General features: G+C 35.0%; 1 protein-coding gene across 6 annotated transcripts in view; it reads right to left on the bottom strand.

Annotated features, from left to right (window-relative positions):
- ZNF148 (zinc finger protein 148) overlaps positions 1-23,275 on the bottom strand; it is a 131,199-nt gene that overhangs the window by 8,561 nt on the left and 99,363 nt on the right. For all 6 annotated transcript variants that reach the window (XM_032630227.1, XM_032630232.1, XM_032630233.1 and 3 more), the window contains one exon: positions 21-139. In XM_032630227.1, the coding sequence (XP_032486118.1) occupies positions 21-139 (119 nt within the window). The remainder of the gene's footprint in view (positions 1-20; positions 140-23,275) is intronic.

Here is a 23,275-nt window from a genome sequence, read left to right as displayed (position 1 = left end):
ATATTCAAACCACATCTTACCTGTAAACAGTATTCACACTGGTAGGGTTTTTCTCCACTATGAGTTCTCTTATGCCTTTCCATATGATATTTTTGAATGAATCTCATACCACATTCATCACAGCGAAATGGTTTTTCACCTAGCACATGATACAGAAAGTTTAAAACAAAACAAATACTGTAAAATAATGAATTACTTCACCACAAGAACCTCTAAATAAATGGCTTTTGAACGTTGCCATACTTTGTTCTTTTTAAATGACCAAAGTCTCCCTTATACTAAACATATCTTCCAGTTTAATTTGTCAAGAATATCTTGCTTTGTAAAAATGGAAGAGACTGGTACACGCCATTGGAAAGAAAAGGTTGAAAGCAGGCATACTCAATTTCCCTTTTACTGTATGTGTACATAATATACTCCTTCCATAGGGACTGGTATTATTACCAGGACCTTAACAGTAATATGAACAGGGTTTCAGTAGAGTGGCTGATGTTTCTAATCCTTTTTTCAATCATACAAAAAGTATTTCAGAAAAATTTTTGAAAAAACAAAATGTTACCCATACATAGTCCAACACAATTCTTGGGTATACCTTTTTAATTCTTCGTGTCTTTTCAAAGATATTTGTGGTTAAATGAAATTTGAATCCTAGGAAAATATTTTTTAAATCTAATTTATTAAAACATAAGAAGAGGGCTTCCCTGGTGGCACAGTGGTTGAGAGTCCGCCTGCCGACGCAGGGGACACGGGTTCGTGCCCCGGTCTGGGAAGATCCCACATGCCGCGGAGCGGCTGGGCCCGTGAGCCATGGCCGCTGAGCCTGCGCGTCTGGAGCCTGTGCTCCGCAACGGGAGAGGCCACAGCAGTGAGAGGCCCGAGTACCGAAAAAACAAACAAACAAAAAACATAAGAAGAGCTTAAATTAGAGACTAAGTTTTAAAAGTAATGTTTGTTTATCCTGATTCTCTTTTCCTCGACTCAAACCAGCATTTCTCATGTCCTTTCGGGAGCGAATTAAATTGAGGGCTGTTAACTGGGCACATGACCCCCACACCACCCCCAGTTTTTTTTTTTTAAATCACATAAGGACTTCTCAGCTTTAATGAACCACAACTAAGAAGATCTAAAATAGCTTTTAATGATAAAGCCACAGCCTAAGTAAATAGAAGGGTGTGACAAGAAGTTATCTTAAATAATGCTTGTTTGGGAAACCACTGTTTCTATCTTCCATACAGTCAGCAAAACTTTACTAATACTTCTCCTCTACCCATAAAAATATAAGACATGTTACTTGTCCTCAAAGAGTTTATGACATAATTGGGAAAACAAGAAAGAAACAACTAACAGAACTATATCCAGCTCTGGTTTACCTTTATAACTTTATAACCCACTAGTTATCTTCTTAACATTTTTCTCCAGCCAAATCGAAGAACCTACCATCTCATGCTTTCCTACTTCTGCCTTGATTCACGCAGCTCCCTCAGTCCACCTCTGTGTGTTCAGGTACTACACTCCCCTCAAGGCCCAGCCCATCTCCTCTGGGATACTTTGCCCTACTCCCCTAGAGGAAAGGCATCTTTATCTTCTTTAACTTTCCAGAGAACTTCAGCTCTACCTCTCCAATGGCACTCATTACTTTCATTCCAATAATTATTTTGTACGAATCTATTCTTTTAACTAAATTACATTCCTTTAGGTCAGAATCTGGGCCTAAATTATCTCTATGTAGCTCAAAACACTTCGGGCAACTTCTAAGGGCCACATGAATGGCATAAAGGATTATTACAGTGGATTATAATTGGAAAAAATGTTATTATGAGCTGGTATGATCTGGGAAAGCTTCTTGTGTTAGAATCTAAGCTGAGTAGCCCTTTAAGGGATTGTGTGTATGAGATTAAAGCCAAGGAAAGAAAACTTAGTGAGGAATAACAGAGCAACTAAGGGTTGAGATACTATAAAATATACTGGAGAACTGGTACCTAAAAAGACAATTTAATTTGGCAACAAATAAATTATTTGAAACTTTCAAGAACTGCAACTTCTGTAATTGCTATGGAGTTATCAAATTTTAGGGCCGAAGGGACTTTGAAATGGCTTCAAACTGTGCTCCTGGGGGCTCCACAGAGGCCTGCAAAGGATCATCCTGGTGTGGCAAATGGCTCTAAGGTTGCCACCCAAAATTCACGACAGAACAGCTCCACTTCTGTACACAGGGAGTCTGAGTAAGGACTCCAGAGTCCAAAGGCTAGAATGGAGACCTAATACAACTAATCTCGACCAATTTACTTATTTTTACAAAAAAGAAAGTCCAGAAAAATTAAGATACTTGTCCAAGGGGTTAGTAAGTGGATAACTAATGAAGCAACAAAAGCTGGAAGAGAAGACCACTTATTTAGGAAGTTTGAAAGTGAAAGAAATGAGAAAAAGGAGGTGAGAAGTAATAGGAGGCAATCCATTTGAGATTAAGGATTGGTACGGGTGGGAAACAACTAAAATGGAATATTATGGTAAATAATCGAAATAACAAGATCCCAGAAGAACTAGGATGAAAAGGGAAGGAGAGTACAAGTATTATTTTTAAAAGAAGTTTAAGAATAGGTGCATATTTTGAAATAAAGACTGTATATGATAGAGCTCATTAAGATCAGAAGTTAAAGTCATTCTTCAAAAGTGAGAGAGGATAAAAGAGAAAATTAGTGAACTTATTAGAATTCAATTAATTCTACATGATATTCATGAACTGGAAGACTTTAATGTTAAAAATGATAATACACCCCACATTGGTCAAAGCAGAAGCTGACAACCTGATCCTAAAATTCATATGGAAATGCAAGGGATCCATAACAGCTAAAGCAATCTTGAAAAAGAAGTACTAAGTAGGCAGACTCAGACTTCCCAACTTCAAAACTTACAATCAAGCTACAGTAGTAAGATAGTGTGGTAATGGCATAAGGATAGACACACATATCGAGGAATAGAATTGAGAGTCTAGAAATAAACCTTTACATTTATAGTCGACTGACTTCAGTGGGGAAAAAACAGTCTTTTCAACAATGACACTGGGACAATTTGATACCCATATGCAAAAGAATGGGGTTGGACCCCAACCCCACACTGTATACAAAAATTAACTCAAAATGGATCATAGGCCTAAATGTGGGAACTAAAACTGTAAAACTCTTGGAAGAAAATATAGGAATAAATCTTGACTTTGGGTTAGGCAATGATTTCTTAGATACAACACCAAAGGCACAAGCAAACAAACAAAAAGTAAATAAAATATACCTCAACAAAATTAAAAACTTTTGTGCTTCAAAGGACACTATCAAGAAAGTAAAAAGAGAAAATGCTTTAGTAGCTGCTGTGGGAAATAGTTTGGCAATTCCTCAAAATGTTAAACTTAGAATTACCATACAAGCCAACTGTTCTACTCCTAGGTATATACCCTAAAGAACTGCAAACAGGGATTCACTCAGAGATTTGTATACCAATGCTCACAACAGCATAATTCACAACCACCAAAATATGGAAGCAACCCAAGTGTTGAATGGATAAACAAAATGTGATATATACAGACAATGGAATATTTTTCAGCCATAAAAAGGAATGAAATTCTGATATATGATACAACATGGATGAACCTTGAATAAATTATGCTAAGTGAAAGAAAACAGGCACAAAAAGGACAAATACTTCGTGATTCCATTTATATGAAATACCTAGAGTAGGCAAATTCACAGGGATAGAAAGCAGAATAAAGGTTACCAGGGACTGGCAGAGGAAGGAAAAGGGAGTTACTGCTTAATGGTTACAGGTTTTTGTTTGTGTATAATTTTGTTACACAATGTTATAAAGGTACTTCACTACACTACATTGTATGCTTGAAAATGATTAAATGATAAACTTCAAGTTATGGGTTTTTTTAAAAAAGGTGAAAAGACAATCCATGGAATGGGAAAAAATATTTGCAAATCATATGTCTGATAAGGGATGTATATCCAGTATGCTAAAAAAAACTCTTACAACTCAACAATAAAAAGACAAACTAATTTAATAACAAGTAATGGATCTGAATGAACATTTCTCCAAAGAATATATACAAATAGCCAATAAGTACATGAAAAGATGCTCAACATCACTACTCATTAGGGAAATGGAAATGAGTATCACGAGAAACCACTTCACACCCAATAGGACAGTTAAAACAGAAAGGACAGTAAGAAGGGGTTAGCATGGATGTAGAGAAACTGGAACCCTCACACTTGGGTGGTAGGATTGTAAAGTGGTACAGCTGCTTTGGAAAACAATTTTGCAGATCCTTAAAATGTTAAACATAAGAGTTACCATATGACTCAGCAATTCCACTCCAAAGCATATACCCAACAGTACTGAAAACGTTATTTCCACACAAAAACAAATATTCCTAACAGCATTATTCGTAATAGCCAAAAAATAAAAACAACTCAAATGTCCCTGAACTAATGAATGAATAAACAAAATATGGTATTTGCACACATGGAATATTATTTAGCTATAAAAAGTAATAGAAGTACATGCTACAACATGAATGAACCTTTAAAACATTATGCTAAGTGAAAGGAACTAGACAAAAAAGACCACCTACTGTATGATTCCATTCATAAGAAATGTCCAGAACAGGGAAATCCATAGAGACAGAAAGGAGAGTAAAGATTGCCTAGTGCTGGGAGGAAGGGGTGCAGGATTTCAGAATGGTGAAAGTTATTCTAAAAATTAGACTGTGGTGATAGCTGTGCAATTCTGTGAATATACCATAAACTACTGAATTGTACACTTTAAAGGGGTGGGTTTTTTGATATTGTCAATTACATCTCAATAAAATTGCAACTTTAATACTGCATGATAACACAACTGACACCACGCAAAGTGAATGAGAAATGATTTCTTCCCACAAGGAGCTAGCAATTAAGTTCAAAATAAATTAAATGGAGAAAAATCGTGCTTAAATTATTTGCTACATATTAGTAGAAGATCAAGAATTAAAAGCTTATTTGACCAGAAGCAACATTAAGAAATTTACTTTAAAAAAAAAAAAAGAAATTTACTTTAACAAACATTAATGCCTTAAAAGCAATTTGTAAAAATGTTCCTTTGTTGCTTAAAACAAAACACTTTCCCGGTCCCCTAAATAGAACAATTATGACAGCTAAGTCAGCCAGAAATGAATGTAAACACAAATTCATGTTCTGTAGTCATTTATTTTTTGATTACCCACTTTTGTTATCTTTATTTCTAATCCTTTGTTTTTTGTTCTGCTTTAGTATTTATTTTCCTTTTTTACTCTACCATCTTTCTTTGTATCTTTTTCTCCCTCTCCCATTTTTTTCCCTCTTCTTCTCTCTCTCCCTTTTTAACTAGCCATTCCAGAATAAAACTTTTTAAGTTTTGCCATTTAAGGATCCTTGTTTGTTTATGGATTAGCTCACATACTTAAATGATTCCCCCCCCAAAATCAAAACAATATAGAGAAATATACAGGAAAAAGTCTTTCTCTTATCTTTGCCCCTCCATAGGTAACTACATTTATTTGTTTGGGTCTGTTTCTTTCCAGAGTTTCTTGACACAGGCATAAGCAAAAATAAGTACATATTCTTTTTGTAATTTTTCCCTCTTTCTTACATGAAGATAGCGTATTTTACTGTGTTCTGCATCTTTTTTTTGATTCAGTAATTTGGAGATCTTATTAGTAGAAAAAGAGCTAGCTCATTTGTTCTGACAGCTGATATCGTTCACTGATGGATAGACATACAATTTATTTAACCAATCCCCTATTATTTCCAAACATTTCCTGTTATAAATAGTGCTGTAATATAGACCCTGTCAATGCAAAATGTGCAGGTACATCTGTAGGATAAATTCTCAAAAACAGAATTCCTGGTCAAATAATAAATATGTTTGTGATTTTGAAATACACTGCCAAAATTGCTCTCCACAGGAGATATTAATATGTACCCCACCAGCCATGTATGAGTGACTATTTCCCTATAACCTTGCCATATACTACTATGTTGTTAAACTTCCTGATGACTACAAATCTAATATGTGAAAAAACAATATTTCAGTATGACGTTGACCATCTTACATGTCATTTTCTAAGAAGTGTCTGCACCTATCTTTCACCTATTTTTATTTTTTAACTAGGTTGCTGATCTTTTTCTTGATGATTTATAAGAGCTTTATTAAAGAGACTGGTCATCTGTCTGTATTAGTTCCAGTTTTGTTTTGTTTTTTTTTAAATAGTGGGGGTGGAGTTGTTTGGCTAAGAGGGGTTTTAATTTTTACATAGATGAATTTATCAATCATTTATTTTATGGATATTAAATTTTGAGTGTTATTTAGAAAGAACATTCCTGTTCCAATCTGTCCATATTTTTAATGACACGTATGTAGTTTCATCTTTTACATTAAATCGCATACATTTGGAGTTCATCCTGAGGTAGAATGTGATGGATAAAACTGTCTTTCCAGATGGCTATCCAGTTTTTCCAACATCATTTACTGCAAGGTTCATCTTTTCTTGATCACATTTTTTATCACAATCATACACTAATAAGTTCCATGGGTCTATTTCTAGACCTTCTATTCTGTTCTATGGGACTATTCATAAGCCAGAACAAACAAGGTTTAGTTATTAAGACTTTATAATATACTTCAACATTTGGTAGGACTAATCCCCCTCACTGTTCTTTTGTTTTTCTCTGGTTTGTCTTGTTTGTCCACTTTCCAAATCATTTCTGAATTAGCTTAGTATCTGTGGTGGGGGGAAGGGAGAGTTGCCTGAAATGTTTATGTTAACTTATGGAAAACTGATACACTTTATGTGCTTTATGATGTTAACTCTTCTCACTGAAAAAAGTGGGGGTGGGGTTGTTTTGTGTCCTCAGTAGTGTTTTAATAATTTCCTAATATGGAATTTTCCACATTTCTTGTTGCTGATATTATAAAAAGGGTGTTTACTTCCATTAAATCTTCTACTCTGTGTGTGTACACGTACAAAGCATATGGTTTTCTGCAATTTTAATGAATTTGCTGGTTTTTAGTCATTTTCAGTTGACTCTCATGGGTTTTCCAAGTTTACAACAATACAGTTATTTTTAACCTATAATATTTTTCCTACTTTTGCTGGCTACTATTCTCAAATATTGTTAAAAGTAACGGTGATAATGTGCTCTGTATCTTGTTCCCAACTCTGGTACTCTGGTATGTCTCTTGAATGGAAATGAAAATAAAATAGCTGATATATAGTTCCTTAAGAAACATAAAAACACTTAAGTGAAATATCTTTAGGAGAAAATCCCGTTATTGTTTTTCCCCTTAAGGACTAGAGACCGTCTGCTGGAAAAGGAAGACAATCTATACGGCACTTGAGTGATTTTAAGATGAACAGGAAAGACTTACATGAAAAATACCAAGGATTTTGTAAATACTGTTTACAATTTTGGAAAGCAATAACATGGTGAAGAAGAAACAATTTCAAGGTGTTCCACTAATGATAATTTTCCAATACCCAAGGAGCCTGGAGTTTCAATTCTAACGGTTATCAATGAGACCACACTTTTCCCCCACTGCAGTGTTTCTCCCTGGTAACTCTGACACTGCACACACTGAGTTGTTTACGGGTAAGAATTCTTACTTAAAATGTGGGTAATTATTAGGGCAAGTTATATAGAAGAAACTCATATGGACATAAGCTTTATGCATAAACTAGCTCAATATGACTTGATATATTAATCTCATTTTTGGTAGTTTCAACTAATCCTCTTCTTCCTTTTCAACCATTCTAATCTGGCTTCTGCACTTACTTCATCAAAACGGTTCTTGTAAATCACCTTCAGGTTATCAAATACAACCAAATGTTTTCAGTTATCTTAGACCTCTCAACAGCATTCAACTTAGGTGATCCCTTTCTTTGTCCTTGAATTCACTTTTCCCTTGACTTCTATGACATTCATACTCTTTCAACCTCTCTGACTGCTCCTTCTCGATGCTCCTTCCAGCTCACTCTCCTCCCTCCAACCATGAAATATTTTAGTTCTTCATGGCTTCCTCCTAAGCGCCCCGATCTTCTCCTTTTATATTCTTTTCTTTGGCAGAAAGGGAAACATCTATTTCCATAGCTTTAATTACTCTCTAATTTGAGCCCCAGACCACACATCCAAACTGCCTACTGAACATAACTACTTCTATGACACTTAGGGATCTCTAATGCTTCATCATATCCCACACTAAACTTGTGATCGTCAACCCACAGCTTAGTCCTTATCCAGATTCCCCCTTTGTATGAATGGCATCTAGTTTTGCAAGCCAGAGGCCTGCACAGCTTTTCTATATACCCGTCTCCATATTCAACTAGTTAACATGTTACTGACCTACTGATTCTACCCACTAAATACCTGTCAAATCTGCCCACTTCTTTCCACTTTCCACTGTCATCACCCAAGTTCAAGATACTATCACTCCCTGACCTAGACTATTTAATATCCTCCTAACAGTAGTCTCTATGGGATTCACTCTCATCTCTAATTCTACATCACAGCGAGATTTTGTTAACATTAAGTATATCTGATCACGTTGAAAGCCTACTGTTCCTAGGATTAACACACACACACACACTCTCTCTCTCTCTCTCTCTCTCTCTCTCTCTGTCCACTACCATCTGGCCCCTACCTTTTCCTCTCATATCTGATCTTTCTTCACAACCCTCCCCTTCACTTTCTGAGCCCTAGTCAAAGTGGTCTTTCAATTCCTAGTACTGTCCTGCTTTTTCTCCTCCCCAGGATCATTTTCTCCTATAACTCCTCCCCAAAACCAATTCTTTGTCATGATAGTGGATCTAAAGCGCTTTACACTCAAGAAATCGTATCTACTGTTCTTAGTAATCAGAATGAAAGTGGCAATTATTTTAATAATGAAGTCTTAATAAAATCTATGTCAAAATATTTGTATTATTTAGATATTATGACATCTAATAATATATAATAAAATACTATAATATTTAGGTATTAATGGTATCTATGACAATGTTCACATGGCCTAGTAAAACATACTTGATAATACAAGGGATTTTCTATCTTTAATAAGTCATAAAAAAGGGAGATCAGACAAAATTTACAAGTATAATAAATACTACACTAACCAAAAAAGATCATTCATTATTATGAGAAGCACTATAAGTACTTAAGAGTACAGGTTTTAGAGTCAGACTAGCCAGGTTATTATGCTGGTCTCAGCATTTCTTAACTGTGAGACACTAAGGATGTTATTTAAACTCTTAAGACTTGATATTCTCATCCATAAAGTGAAAATATTAATAAAACATATATCAGAACCAAATGTTAAATGAGGTAACGTGTGTGAGTAACCTGTCTTTGCTTAAGAAAAAGCCTAGCACATTTTAATAGCTCAATAAATATTAGCTATTAAAAATACAAATTAAAGAGGTTGATGGTAAATGATTATCATTATATTAACATATTGATTACAGTTAAAACCCAGTGACTGGGCTATACATCCCAAATGAAAATATCCTTAGGCTAGACAATTAATTCAGAAAAACGGGAAACAAGGAGGATTACTGAAATAATTACACGGAAACATAATCACACACCCAGTAATTTGCTTAAAACTTTAGAGCATATAAGAAATAAGGTCACTTACTGCATGATTAAATTTATCTAACATCCTCAAAATGGCGTAATTATAAAGATGGAAAACACATTAGTGTTTGTCAGGGGTTAATCATGGAGGAGAGGGAGTAGGGGAAGTAAGGTGTGACCATAAATAGGTAGTACAAGGAAACTTTCTGCAATACAATGAAGGTACAGTAAAATTTTAAAAATAAACAAACTAAAAAGAATATCTTTGGCATATAGGAGGTTAGAAAGTTCATTTATCAGTCTAAGAAGAACCCATATACTATAGAGGAAACTATATTTTATAGGAAATCATCTGAGACTAAACCACAACCTATGAAGTACAAATTAGGTTATTAAATAAAAACTGTGAAGTTGCCACAGTATCATGAAGACATCTCAGTTAAATCAAACTGGCAAAAACCCAAAAGGCCTTAAGTTAATTAATGAAAGTAGTAATTTTTCTGGGTAGCAAATTTTTTAAACCCCACTTTTCTATAAGTATAGAGAGGTTTTTTTTCCTTAGCATGGAGGTCAGGGAGAAACTTCAATGCCTGCATTTTATACTTTAGAAACTCTGACAAAGTAACACACTGGGGTCACCACCTCCCCCCACAAAAGAAAATGAAGAAAGAGTTCTTTTTTTTCTGGGCTTCTTTTCTTTTCTTCTTTTTCTTTTCTTTGAGCTATGAAATTATACATTTACAGGGTAATCTTTTTAAGTGGTTTGGTTCCCTTAGGATGAAACAGCAAATGACAAGTGGGGAACTATTTCTTGGACCACAGATTAGGTTTTGGACCCCTGCTTTGAGACAGACAACACTGAAAATGATCAATTACCTCTAGTAAGAGCAGCATCCCAGACTCTGTTCAAATTTTTAAAGATGTGAAAGTTGGCCTAGGAATCATTTGAAGAAAACAAAACAAAACAAACAAAAACCAAAAAAACAAACAACACTGCCCTAATTCTGAAAATAAGTGAACTTCATTAAATTATGGCAATTTCCACATTTCATTTTTCTGTCAGCCTATACACAACTGGTGCTAACATCTAAGCATATTAACCCTAAGTAACTGATGTCCCAATGACAGCACCTAGGCATACAAGACAAAGTAATAAATTAATGGTAAACACCATCTAAATGTGGAATAACTATTTTCTATCTATTTAAAAAACTAATTCAGAATATCACACAAGTCTATCTTCCACAGATGTGGTTTTAAAATGTTTTTAAAATTAGTAAAATGGCTGGATAGATGGGTGTCAGTATATCCCCACCAAAAAGAAATTTAAGTTAGAATCTCAAAATGTAAATAGATTTAAAATAGCAGTGAGCTAAGTTAACATTATCCTGACTTGTAGACATTTTAAATTAGTCCATCTGTTTTTGAACTTTATATATAAACCCCCAATTTCCAGCTACCTCTTGAAAAAAAGTGCTCTAGAACAAAAGTTCAGCAGTTAAGACTACATTAAGCACAAAAGGGGGTTAACCAAATCAATAGACTCTATATTAAATCCCTTATATTGCATCCCGTAAAAGAAAAGAACTCGTCATCAGCTTGTCTTCATAAGAGACTGGACAAATGCCTATCAGCTTTCATCCTTTTTTTTTTTTTTCTTAAATTAACTAGGATATCAAAGGGTGAAGGACCGTTCTCTCAAAAACATACTCTGTTCAACAATAAAACCCTTCGCCTAACCAGAGCTAACTAATCAGGGCCCTTTACTTTTTGCCCACCCTTAAGACTGTCTCTACCGTTCTGTCACAATACAGTGATTTGCCTTTTTACATTAACTGCACCCTACACTTTTATTTCATGTACAATTCATTTCAGAAATACAGTGCAGATGCTCTAATTTTAACAAGGAGCATAGCAGACTCAGGTAGTCTGACTCAATAATCAGTGATGATTTCAGCAGCTATCTTTTTTGAATTCAGTTGTCAGTTAAACAGCTAAAGAGAATGAACAAGCCCTATAGGTTCCACGGACATTTATGAAGTGATCTGCTCCAAGCACTCTATTTTTTAAAGTGAGACCTTAAAAATGCAGGTGAAATAGCATTTCAACCTAGAATATATATCTTATTTATGTCATTATCTTAAAATTTTATAGAGCACCTACTATGTACCAAGCACTTGCTGGGTACCCTTACATTTAAATCAACTCTATTCTTGTCAAGTAAATTATCCCCATTTGGCAAGGCTAGGAAACTTCTGCCCAAAGTCATCGTGATAATAAACCAGGCCCAGTATTGAACCCTGGTGGCCTTGTTTTTAGTACCAAAATTATGTACCTCATGGTTTATCTCAGACCAATCCCAAACTGTGGACCAATAATACATCAAGTCTCACCCAGGCTTTCATCAATTCATTTCACAAGTACTAAGTGTTTGCCAGTGTTGGGAAATGACAGGAAATGTCCAGGAAAATGATAGTAGTGGAATGGCTGGAACCTAAGTTTGCTTCCTTTTTTTTACACTATTTGATGAATTTTCACAAGTGAATACACCTTTGAAAGCATCACCATGATAATAAGAATGAATTTACCTAAAACCAGTTTCCTGTTACTCTATAATCCCTTCCTCCTGCCCCTCTATCACTCCCTTCCGCATTCTCCAGGCAAACAATTATCCGATGTCTGTCCCTATAGTTTATCTTTATTATTATTTATGTATATCTTCAAACATACACAAAAGTAGAGAAGGTAGAGTCCTCAGGTACCCATCACTCAGTTTTAATAATTATCATCACTTGGCAAATTTTATTTCAACTAATTCTTTCTTTCTTCCTTTCTTATTATCAAGTAAACTTTTTACTGGAATATAACAGCCATACAGAAAAGCAAACAAATGCTCGCAACACCAGAGATCAGTTCTGCCTTAACTGCTTATTATGGAAATTTTAAAGCACATAAAAAAGTACACAGAAAGTACTCTCACCATATTTTGAAAGCAAATTTCTTGAAATGTAATATACCTACACAAAACTACACCAAACATAAATATAGTCTGATGAATTTTCTCAAAGTGAACAGACCTGTGTAATGAGCCTCCCAACCAAGAAATAGAACACTACTCTTACGAGTTACGAGCACCGCAGAAGCACTCCTACCCCTTTTCCATTCGTAATGGCTACATTGATTTCTAACAAATAATTCATTTTGCCTTGTTTATGAACTTCACATAGAGTCATACAGTATGTATTCTTCTGTGTCTGGCTTCTTTCATTCAATGTTATGCTCTTATAATGCTGTGTCTAGTATTCCATCACATGAATGTACTACAATTTATTCATTCAACTCTCGATGGAAAGTTTGGTCTATTCATAACAATGCTGCTTTAACATTCTGGTACATGTCTTTTGGTGAATACATGTATACTACATAAGCATTAAACTAGGAGTGAAAATGACAGATCACAGAGTCTGTGGATGTGCAGCCTTGGTAGATAGTTTACTAACGTGGATGTGCCAACTTACGTACCCACCGGCGTAATATACGAGCTCCAACTGCTCCACATCCTAGCAAGTACAGTCATCCCTTAGTATCCAGTAACCAAGGAGACCCTTGGATCCAGGAATGCCTGGATTTTGGATACCAAAATCCACAGATGCCAGAATTCAATCAACTGAAGATCATGGAGCATTTCTGATCTGTGACTGGCTGAATCCATGGGTGCAGAACTGCAGATACAGAGGGCCTAGTGTACTTTGTACCACCTGTATTTTTCATTTTAGCCATTCTGAAGTGTGTACAAGTGGTATCAGATTGCAATCTTAAGTAATTTTCCTGGTGGCTAATGAAACTGAGAACCCTTTCATATGTTTCCTGATCACCTTGGTATCCTTTTTTGGCGTGTGTTAAGTGTCTGTTCAACATTCTGTATGCTTTTCTACTAGCCTGTGTTTTTCTTAATAGATTAGGAGGAATCCTGAACATACGTACCAGGCTTAATTTTCACTTTCTTAATGGTGTCTTTAAGGGAAAAAGGGTCTTAATGTAACCCAATGTATTAATTTTTTCTATTATGACTGTTTCTATATCCCAGTTAAGAAAGGTTATCTCCCTGTGATATTTTCTATTGATGTCTTCCATTTCACTAACCTTCTCTTTTACTGCCTCTATTATTCCATTAAACCCATGTGCTATGTTCTCTATATCAATTACTGTATTTTTCAGTTTTAGAATTTTCATTTGCCTCTTGTTTACAGCTTACAATTCTTTGGTAAAATTCTCCATCTTTTCTTCTATTTCCTGAGTCTTTTCTATTATTATTATTTTATAAATTTATTTATTTGATTTATTTATTATTTTTGGCTGCGTTGGGTCTTCGTTGCTACGCACAGGCTTTCTCTAGTTGCAGCGAGCGGGGGCTACTCTGTTGAGGTCAGAGCTTCTCACTGCAGTGGTTTCTCTTGTTGCAGAGCATGCGCTCTAGGCGCATGGGCTTCAGTAGTTGTGGCGCACGGGCTTAGTTGCTCCGAGGCATGTGGGATCTTCCCAGACCAGGGCTTGAATCCGTGTTCCCTGAATTGGCAGGCGGATTCTTAACCACTGCGCCACCAGCGAAGTCCCTATTATTTTTTTAAACATATTAGTCACAGTTTAAATTGTAAAGCCCTTATCTGGTAACTCTAATATCTAGATAACCTGAGAGATTGTTTTTATTATCTTTTTATTCTCTTGCCTTTCTGTGATTCCATCCTATCACTTGGTATGCACTGTAAATTCTTGACTGAATGCAAAACACTGTATATAAAAAATTTTACAGGCTCTGGATAATGCTATCTTCTTTTAAAGAGGGTTCACCCTCTTTCTGAGCAAACAGTGTGTGAGCGTTGATAACCTAAATCCCCAAATGGATTAAGCCACCTTGAGTCTGGGTTATTTTACAGCAAACCTAGGACACCGGCTTTTCAAAATTAGAAATGATTGTTCTCTTCCCCATTTCCTGTCTACTCTCAAAAATGGTCAGTGACAAGCAAACTGCCTTAGTGCTTTAAAATTTAATACTTAGTACCAAACAACTATACACTTTTACACTAGTAGTTCTACATTTTTACATACCTATTCTCTCCGATATTATCAGGTCTCTATGAATTTCATTATGTACTTTTAGATTATTCAATATGAATAAGGGTCTTTGCTTACTGAGAATGCACCATTAATTTAACATATAATGTGGTAACAGCACTTTAATTGTTGCAAGCGAAGCACAAATCTGATAAATTACATTCTATATAATTAAAATAAGTCAGATACTAAAAAAAAAAAAAAAAAATAAGTCAGATACTAAAAATATTTCCCAAAGATAATTTATTTTCCATATGATGCAAGTTAAATTCTTTTAGTGCTTCCGTTTGGTACTGACACTGATTTATGTGAAATAAGCAGTTTAACCAGTTTTTAGATAATAGATGTTATGTGACAATACTTTATTACCTACTAAATATAAAAAATATTCATACTGTTCTTTGAAATATATAAGGAAGAAAAATAAAGCGTAATATTGTTGGCACATTTTTGTTTTTCAATTTCTGCATACTTCAGAAAATACATTAATGTAAGTATTTCATTACCATTTTACTCTTTATTTTGTAATACAGTTAGAAATATGAAGTTAATATTGTATATCAAAATAAAATTAAATGCAATGTTATCTTGGAAGATACCAAGAGGTCTATTAAGAAAACAATGGGGGCTTCCCTGGTGGCGCAGTGGTTGAGAGTCTGCCTGCCGATGCAGGGAACACGGGTTCGTGCCCCGGTCCGGGAAGATCCCACATGCCACGGAGCGGCTGGGCCCGTGAACCATGGCCGCTGAGCCTGCACGTCCGGAGCCTGTGCTCCGCAACGGGAGAGGCCACAACAGTGAGAGGCCCGCGTACCGCAAAAAAAAAAAAGAAAGAAAGTCGCAAGTCAACAAAACATATTTCCCTTCAGACGAAAAAAATAATGAAAATTTAAACTATCCATATGCCTATCTATATAAAATATTGGAAAATCCTCAGCTACTTTGCAAAATAAAATCACTATTAACCCATCTTCCTCCAAAAGATCAAAACCTTCCAACTCACAGATGAACAGATATGATACTAGGATAAAGTTCTCTTTAATTATTTTGATTTTCTCAGTGAAACAGGAAGCAAGTAATCAGCTGAAAGTGAGAGGGAAGGAGGAAATGGAGATTCATTGAAAGGAGAAAGTAAGAAATACCTGTTTGGGAGAAAAGTTGGCAAGCATAAAGCTGTAAAAGATCAGACAGTAAATATTTTAGACTTTGAGGATCATACAACCTCTCTCACAATTACTGGACTCGCCTATTATAGAGAGAAAACAGCCACAGCCATTACATAAAGGAATGGGTATGGCTATGTTCCAATAAAATTTTAATTACAGTAACAGGCAGCAGGTGGAACTAGTCCACTGGCTGAAATATGGACCCCATCTAGATGAATGGTAGAATGAACAGACTAAGGAAATAAATTCCAGTACGCATTAAGGGCCCACTCAAAATTAAAAGTGCTCCTAATTCAAGCACAGCTTTCTGTTTTATTCCAGAGATGGAAAGAGTTAAATTTCCCACATGAGACTTCACCAAATTAAAAAGCTTTTGTACAGCAAAGGAAACTATTAACAAAATGAAAAGGCGGCCTACTGAATGGGAGAAGATATTTGCAGAAGATTTATCTGATAAGAGGTTAATATCCAAAATATACAAAGAACTCACACAACTCAACACCCCCCCAAAACAAGCAAACAAAAAGACCACAGAAAAAACAGATTAAAAAATGGGCAGAAGTCCTGATAGACATTTTTTCTGAAGAAGACACAGATGGCCAATAGGCACATGAAAAGATACTCAACATCACTAATCATCAGGGAGATGCAAATCAAAACCATAATAATGAGATATCACCCCACACCTGTCAGAATGGCTATTATCAAAAGGACAAGAAACAGTAAGTGTTGGTGAGGATGTGACGAAAAGTGAACTTTTGTGCACTGCTGGTAGGAATGTAAATTGGTGCAGCCACTATGGAAAACAGTATGAAGGTTCCTCAAAAAATTAAAAACAGAACTACCATATGACCCAGCAATTCCACTCTGGCTATCTTTCCAAAGGAAACAAAAACACTAATATTTTGAAAAGATATATGCATCCCTATATTCACTGCAGCATTAATCACAATAGCCAAGATAGACAAGCAACCTAAGTGCCCAACCATAGATTACTAAATAAAGAAGATGTGGTATATAGATACACTGGAATATTACTTAGCCATTAAAGAAAAGAAATCCTGCCAGAGTGAAATACGTCAGAGAAAGATAAATACCTTATGATTTCACTTATACGTGGAATCTACAAAACCAAACAAATAAACAAACATAACCAACAGAAACAGTCACAGACACAGAGAGTAAATCCTAAAAGTTCTTATCACAAGGAAAAAATAATTTTTTTCTTTTCCTTTTATTTTGTGTCTATATGAGATGACAGATGTTCACTAAACATTCCCGTAATCATTTCATGATGTATGTAAGTCAAATCATTATGCTGTACACCTTAAACTTACACAGTACTGCATGTCAATTAATAAAACTGGAAGAACAAATAAAAGATCAACCTATTGAACTCTACAAAAATAATAATTTAAAAACTAATAAATTTCCCAAAGTTGTAACTTAGCCAAGTGAATACTATATACAAGAGGTCTGAGTGTAAGCAAGGGAGTGATTACAATAAATGACAACAGAATTTACACTGGGTAAGAAAAGTAATGAAGATATGAGGAAAACAGGAATAGTGAAAAGGAGGTAGAATCACTGGACTGAAGGCACTAGTGGAGACAAAAGATTGTTGAAACCTAAGTACTAGAAGACATGAGCAGGAAGTATGCTTGGAAAATGAGAAACTGAAATCATGAGGAGACTGAAGTTTAGTAAGCACTAGTCCAAGAGTGAGGAAGAATGAACGACAAGATCACCAACAAAGCAGAAGTCTGAGTAGGACGTTCAAGGAATAAACTTTTACAGAGATCAGCAAACTTGTTCTAAAAGGGCAGAGACATACAATCAAGGATATTGTATACATACTCGTACAATGAGAGAAAACAACTTCCATACATTGGGTTGGCCAAAAACTTCGTTCAGACTTTTCCGCAAAATGTCAAGGAAAAGCTCAAACCAACTTTTTGGCCAACCCAATATTTTACTGGTGAAATTCAAAATATAATGATAATAATACTGATTGATGACAATGATGGTGACAATAGAATACAATTTTTCACCATATAGATGTACTAATGAGAAGACTGGAATTATTTTTTAAAGAAAGTGGTAGCATTTTGCTGAATTGGGATTCAAAGTTAGTATTTCCCTGTCATCAAAGTCAATTGCAAACGCTTATCTGCTAATGCTAATCTGCTACGAGATTTTACAAGTATTCTACCTTTGAAATCGTTTTGTCACAAAGATAGGTACTGATATCCATGAAAATATAATCTTAAGAACTATTCATCAGTTGGAAGGGATTTATAGAATTCTATTAGATTCTTTTCTTGATATGTGTCTTTTAACACGCCATCACATTACAGATGAATTACTTCCGAATGAAGATTAGGTGAAGTTCACAATTTAATGAATTTTGAAATATGGAAATTTCCTTTGCACGTGCATCAAGGTCCAAAAACTGATCAAAGTGTGGTCTGAACTTGGAAAATGATCTGCCCCATATTTGTGTGGGAATAGAGATTGTGCTTCTTGAAACTTGTAACAACAATGGAAAGTGTATAAAGCAGCATTTTGTGATTCAACATTAACAGCTGTCAAAACGACTTTGCCACAGTAGAAGTGTCACTGTAAGTACCGTTTTCCCCTTGTTATATTAGGATGAATTTATTAAGAAACATTTTCAAGTCTTCAGCAAAAGCTAATTTTTCCAAAGCCATTCTTCAGTATTCAAATAACAGTGGTTGAGAGTGGTTTCATTCAAAAAAATTTTAACCTTGGCTCTACACTCGAAAACTCCCAATAAAACTTTACCAATTTTAAGATATTAAACTGCTGTATAGTAGAATAAGTCAGGATGTTCAGTTTCTATATAAGAAAGAAATTCACGGTTAAGTCTGCCAGAGCAAATGAAGTTTGCTGTTGACCCTACTAGTTCAATGACACATAATACATTCAAATGTCTTCCACAAAATTCTGCTCATGTAATACAATGAATAGCCATAAGCTTTAAATGCTTTACATTTTCTCAAGCTTTGTAAATTAGGCCAACTAAACTTTTTTCTGCTCCACACATATTTCTCCCACCATCAGCTGCAACACATCTTAGTGGAGTCCACGTCACATTTATATTGAAATGTTTTCTCATGTATTCATTTAAAAAAAAAAGCTTTATTGAGATCTAATTCACATACCATACAATTCAACCATTTAAAGTGTATATAATTCCATTTTGAAAATACTGCCTATAGTTGTTCCACAGAGGCTAATTCTTCAGTCACTTCAAATTTGGCATTGTCTCCTTGAATAAATAACAACTAAGTAGTATTGGTAACATCTGTCAACTTATCAAGAGCCAAGAAACCACTTGAAATCATCTGTCTTGTTTTTTAATTGACTACTGATGTTGCTTCATGTAGGATTTCCTTTGAAACCCAGGGTTCCACAAGAAGAGCTTAAAATCACTACCCTGTATTAGTTTTGCTCCTTTAGTTCCTTCTGTTTAAATTGTTATTAAATTTCATCTATATTTATTCTTCCTTTGAAATGTCTTTCATAGCCATTTCATTCGATTTCTAGTCTCAATGTCTTGTTTGTAAGTTCAGACCCTCATCATCTCATTATAAAAGCAATTCTTTCAATGAAGGAGAAAAAGAAAGATTGGGATTTGTTTCAGAAGTTAATTTCCTGCAGTGGAAAAAAATTTAATAGCTAATTAATTAATCTAAAACCCAAACACTGCTAAGCAAATAAATCAGGACTGTTACAGAGCAGTAGCTTCAACTCAATTCAGTACAGTTAATGCAAACTTTAAGTTTATACACAATATTCAGGGACATATTTACTATTCAAAAACTTTCATCCAAGACATAAAAACAATGCAAATGCAATAGCTTAGAAATAGAAAATACCACATACAAGGGAAAAAATGACCCAAAATGCTATTATTCTGCTAAAACAGTCTGTTATAGTTGTCTATCTCTTGGCTGCAACCTTTTTCTTAATATCATAAAAAGCCTAGGTAGTATTAGTCACTGAGCAAATTCTCCTACTAAATAATAATCTAGAAGTCTCAGTGATTAAGCAGAGCATCAAGCAATGCTTTTGGTAAGGTAGTCTCTACCACTCACTGTAACAATCGTTCTCTTCACCCTTGCTTATTAGTGTCTCATCCCCTTAATTACAGCCCCTCAAATGTCTCCTGGTCAGCCCCTAATATTTATGTCCACGGCTTCCGCATAAGGGAAAACCCTTGCATTTGTCACTGAATCCTAACCTTTTAAAATGATCTTTCGGTTCCAGGTTCCCATGAGTCCACTGTTCATTTCCCCCAATTCTCATATAAAAAAACAAAGTATCTTAATAACAGGTTTATTTTTCTATAGGAATGAAGTTAGACCTTCTCAAGACTCCAGAGTTTCAGCTGATCAGACTCCATGTCCCTCCCCTCTATACAAGTATAAAGAACTAAAAGCTAGATGAAGTAGGCAAGAACATATCCGATTGATTTTTAAGGACGAAGAGTGTTTATTATGTAAGCACAACACAGAACACTATGTTATTCAAACAACAGCAATAAATATGTTGCTCGTTTTGTGTTGGTAATCATTTTATTTTTTCACAACTGCATTTGTCAATCTGGTCAATTCCCGAAGGAAATTAAGAGTTGACTGAATATATTTTCTGGAATAACTAAAAATGAACGCTGAAAGCAGTAATTCTTTAAACACCCTTAGAAAGTCAAAGTCAAAACAGATAATGAAATGTAGGTAAAGAACAACAAATTAAGCCCTGTAAAGAATTTACAGAGGGGTGAAAATATATGGGCGGAGGGGGGTTGAACAATAAACTTAATTTGTCTATCAGCTTTTTAACATAGCTAGGAAGAGGAGACAAGTCAGACTTCTACAGGAAATAAAGAGCAAGAAGTATTTGCATCAATGACTAATAATGCAAACAGCATAAAAGCAGCCCTGGGAGATAAAGCTGGATAGATAAGTACCTAGTACTGCCTTAGGATATCAATCCTATGACCTCCATTTGCTTCGCAACAGTATCATGAAGTTAGACTCTCTCCAAAAGATCTACAGAAGAGCAAAACAAACTACAAAATATGCAGAAGCTGTTATTATTATTGTGGCTGCTTTCAAAGAATGTCAAGATGCTTTCAACAAATTCAAATTGGGGTTGAAAATGATGATGACACTTCAGGCATTTTTTTTTAAAACAAACTCTTCAGAGATAACAACATCTAAAGATCTTAAAAGTATCCAGAAAAATTAAAATGAATGACCTTGAAAAGTAGATTTAGGTTGCCCTAAATATTTTAAATCCAATTTCTTCACCATGCCTGAGTCCAACTCAGACGGTACATTTTGTCAGCCACTCTTCCACCAAAGGCCCAAATAAAATATATGAATTCTGAGCCTAAAGTATCATTCAAAGTCAGTCAGTGAAATGAAAAACTTTATCAACAAATTTTAAAACTGTGTTGTCAGCCACTCCAGACATCTGAAACTTAATGAATTCAAGATCTGAAAGGCAAGAATGTTGGTCATTCACTCAACTAGGCTCTGGAATAGTAAGTAGTAGTTGTTGTCGAAAAGCCAGCTTCAATATTGGAGAATCCTGAAGGTGTATGACTTCAAGGAATGACTTCAAGGAAGTAATTGAGTATTTTTCCAAAAGAATATGGTGCCAAAGGATTTGTAAAACAACACATCGGATCTAGACTCAACTATCTTAAAGTTTCATCTTCTGCAGAATGTAAAATAATTTGGGGGGTGGGGAGGAAGCAGGGAAAAAGCCACATTAAGGGAAGGCAAACTAACAAGGCAAAGAGTAGAGAAACTTACGTCATTCTAGACTAACCATATTTTCTAAAGTAATTGAAAACGGTTAAAAAAAGAAAAACCAAAACATCAAAAATGAGAAACTGCTGTCAGAAGTAACATTTAAAAAATGAGAAAGTTCTATGTGTGAAATTAAATTTTGGGAGTCCCTTTTCAGTTCTTTTTCTGAAAATTAGTTCATCCTATACTGCTCAAAGAAGAGGCTCTGAAGTCCAGAAAACTTAATTTTCTTTGTTTCACTGTAATATTCAGTGGTTTCCAAGTTTTGCCTATTTCTGATAAACTTGGTGAAAATGAAGTAATAATATATTCCATGAAGCTTAACAATGTTGTTTTATTTGTTTAAAAGATTTTTTAATACCTGAAAGTAAACTTGATTAATAAATGTGCAATTATGTGTATAAACTATAATTTTTCTTACTACTTATACATAGTTAACAAAAAAGTAACACATTTGCCAAATTTCTAGTTTTCTTCACAAAACAATAATATTCCTCCAACATGGCAGTTAAAATGCAGTTTTTAAATAATGCTTACAAGATAAATTTGACACCTCCTCATTCGGCATCAAGGTTTGACAATATCATTCTAAAATCAAGCTTTCTACTCTTATCTCCTCATTCCCACTCTACCCACCCCTTTCTGCTCTACTCAGAATGGTCATCTACATGTTGTTCATCTTGCCTTTGTTCATTCCACATCAGGTGGAATTTCCTCTTACTCCTCCATCCATAGACTTCATCTCATTCCGACATACCCAACTGCCTGCAAGCCATAAGTCTAGGTTCAGGAGTGGCTCTGCTCTTACCTGAACAAAATAAAAACCTCCATGTTTAAAACCAAATTTTTTGTCAACTAAAAATGTTCCTGGTGCCCGATCTACTCTTTCAATAGCATAGTGGTTAAGGGCATGAACTTTGAAGACCTAAATTATGTCATAAACTAGGTGTGTATATTGAGGCAGATTACTTAATCATTTTGACCCTCAGTTTCCTTATCTGTTTAAAAAAAGGAGTAATAGTACCGTCTTCACAGAACTGCTGATGATAAAGTGAGATAATTTAAGTACTGTGTTTAATACAGTGCTTGGCAGAGAACAGGTACTCAATAAATCTATCTGACAGTATTATTAGGTTTATAATAATGATGACTTCTAGGAATTTCTAGCTTTTTAACTATCCTGAAGTACCTTCCTCTTCCTGGTGCTTTTAAACGAGCAAATCTGACACACTGCTTCTCCTGGTATCCAGCACTGCAATGATCTTAATGGCTTCATGTCTGCCTGATTTTTAACTTGCTGCTCTGTGTGTTTCTGAACTATATGTGTATCTGTCTACCTATCCTTCCCCAAAGATTCCCAACTTCAGTACACCCCAGATTTTTTTCCTGGTCCTGGCTTCCATCATGCTTCTGCTCGATAGTTCCTGTGATGACACTTGACTCCCATGTAACATATGAACTAAATCTAACTCACAGGGCCACCAATCTGACTCCTCACTGGTCTATTTTATCTGAACCC

The sequence above is a fragment of the Phocoena sinus genome, chromosome 4 (assembly GCF_008692025.1).
Source record: "Phocoena sinus isolate mPhoSin1 chromosome 4, mPhoSin1.pri, whole genome shotgun sequence".
Lineage (NCBI taxonomy): Eukaryota > Metazoa > Chordata > Mammalia > Artiodactyla > Phocoenidae > Phocoena > Phocoena sinus.
The sequence above is the reverse complement of the archived record's forward strand: the minus strand, read 5'-3'. Positions and strand labels throughout refer to the sequence as shown.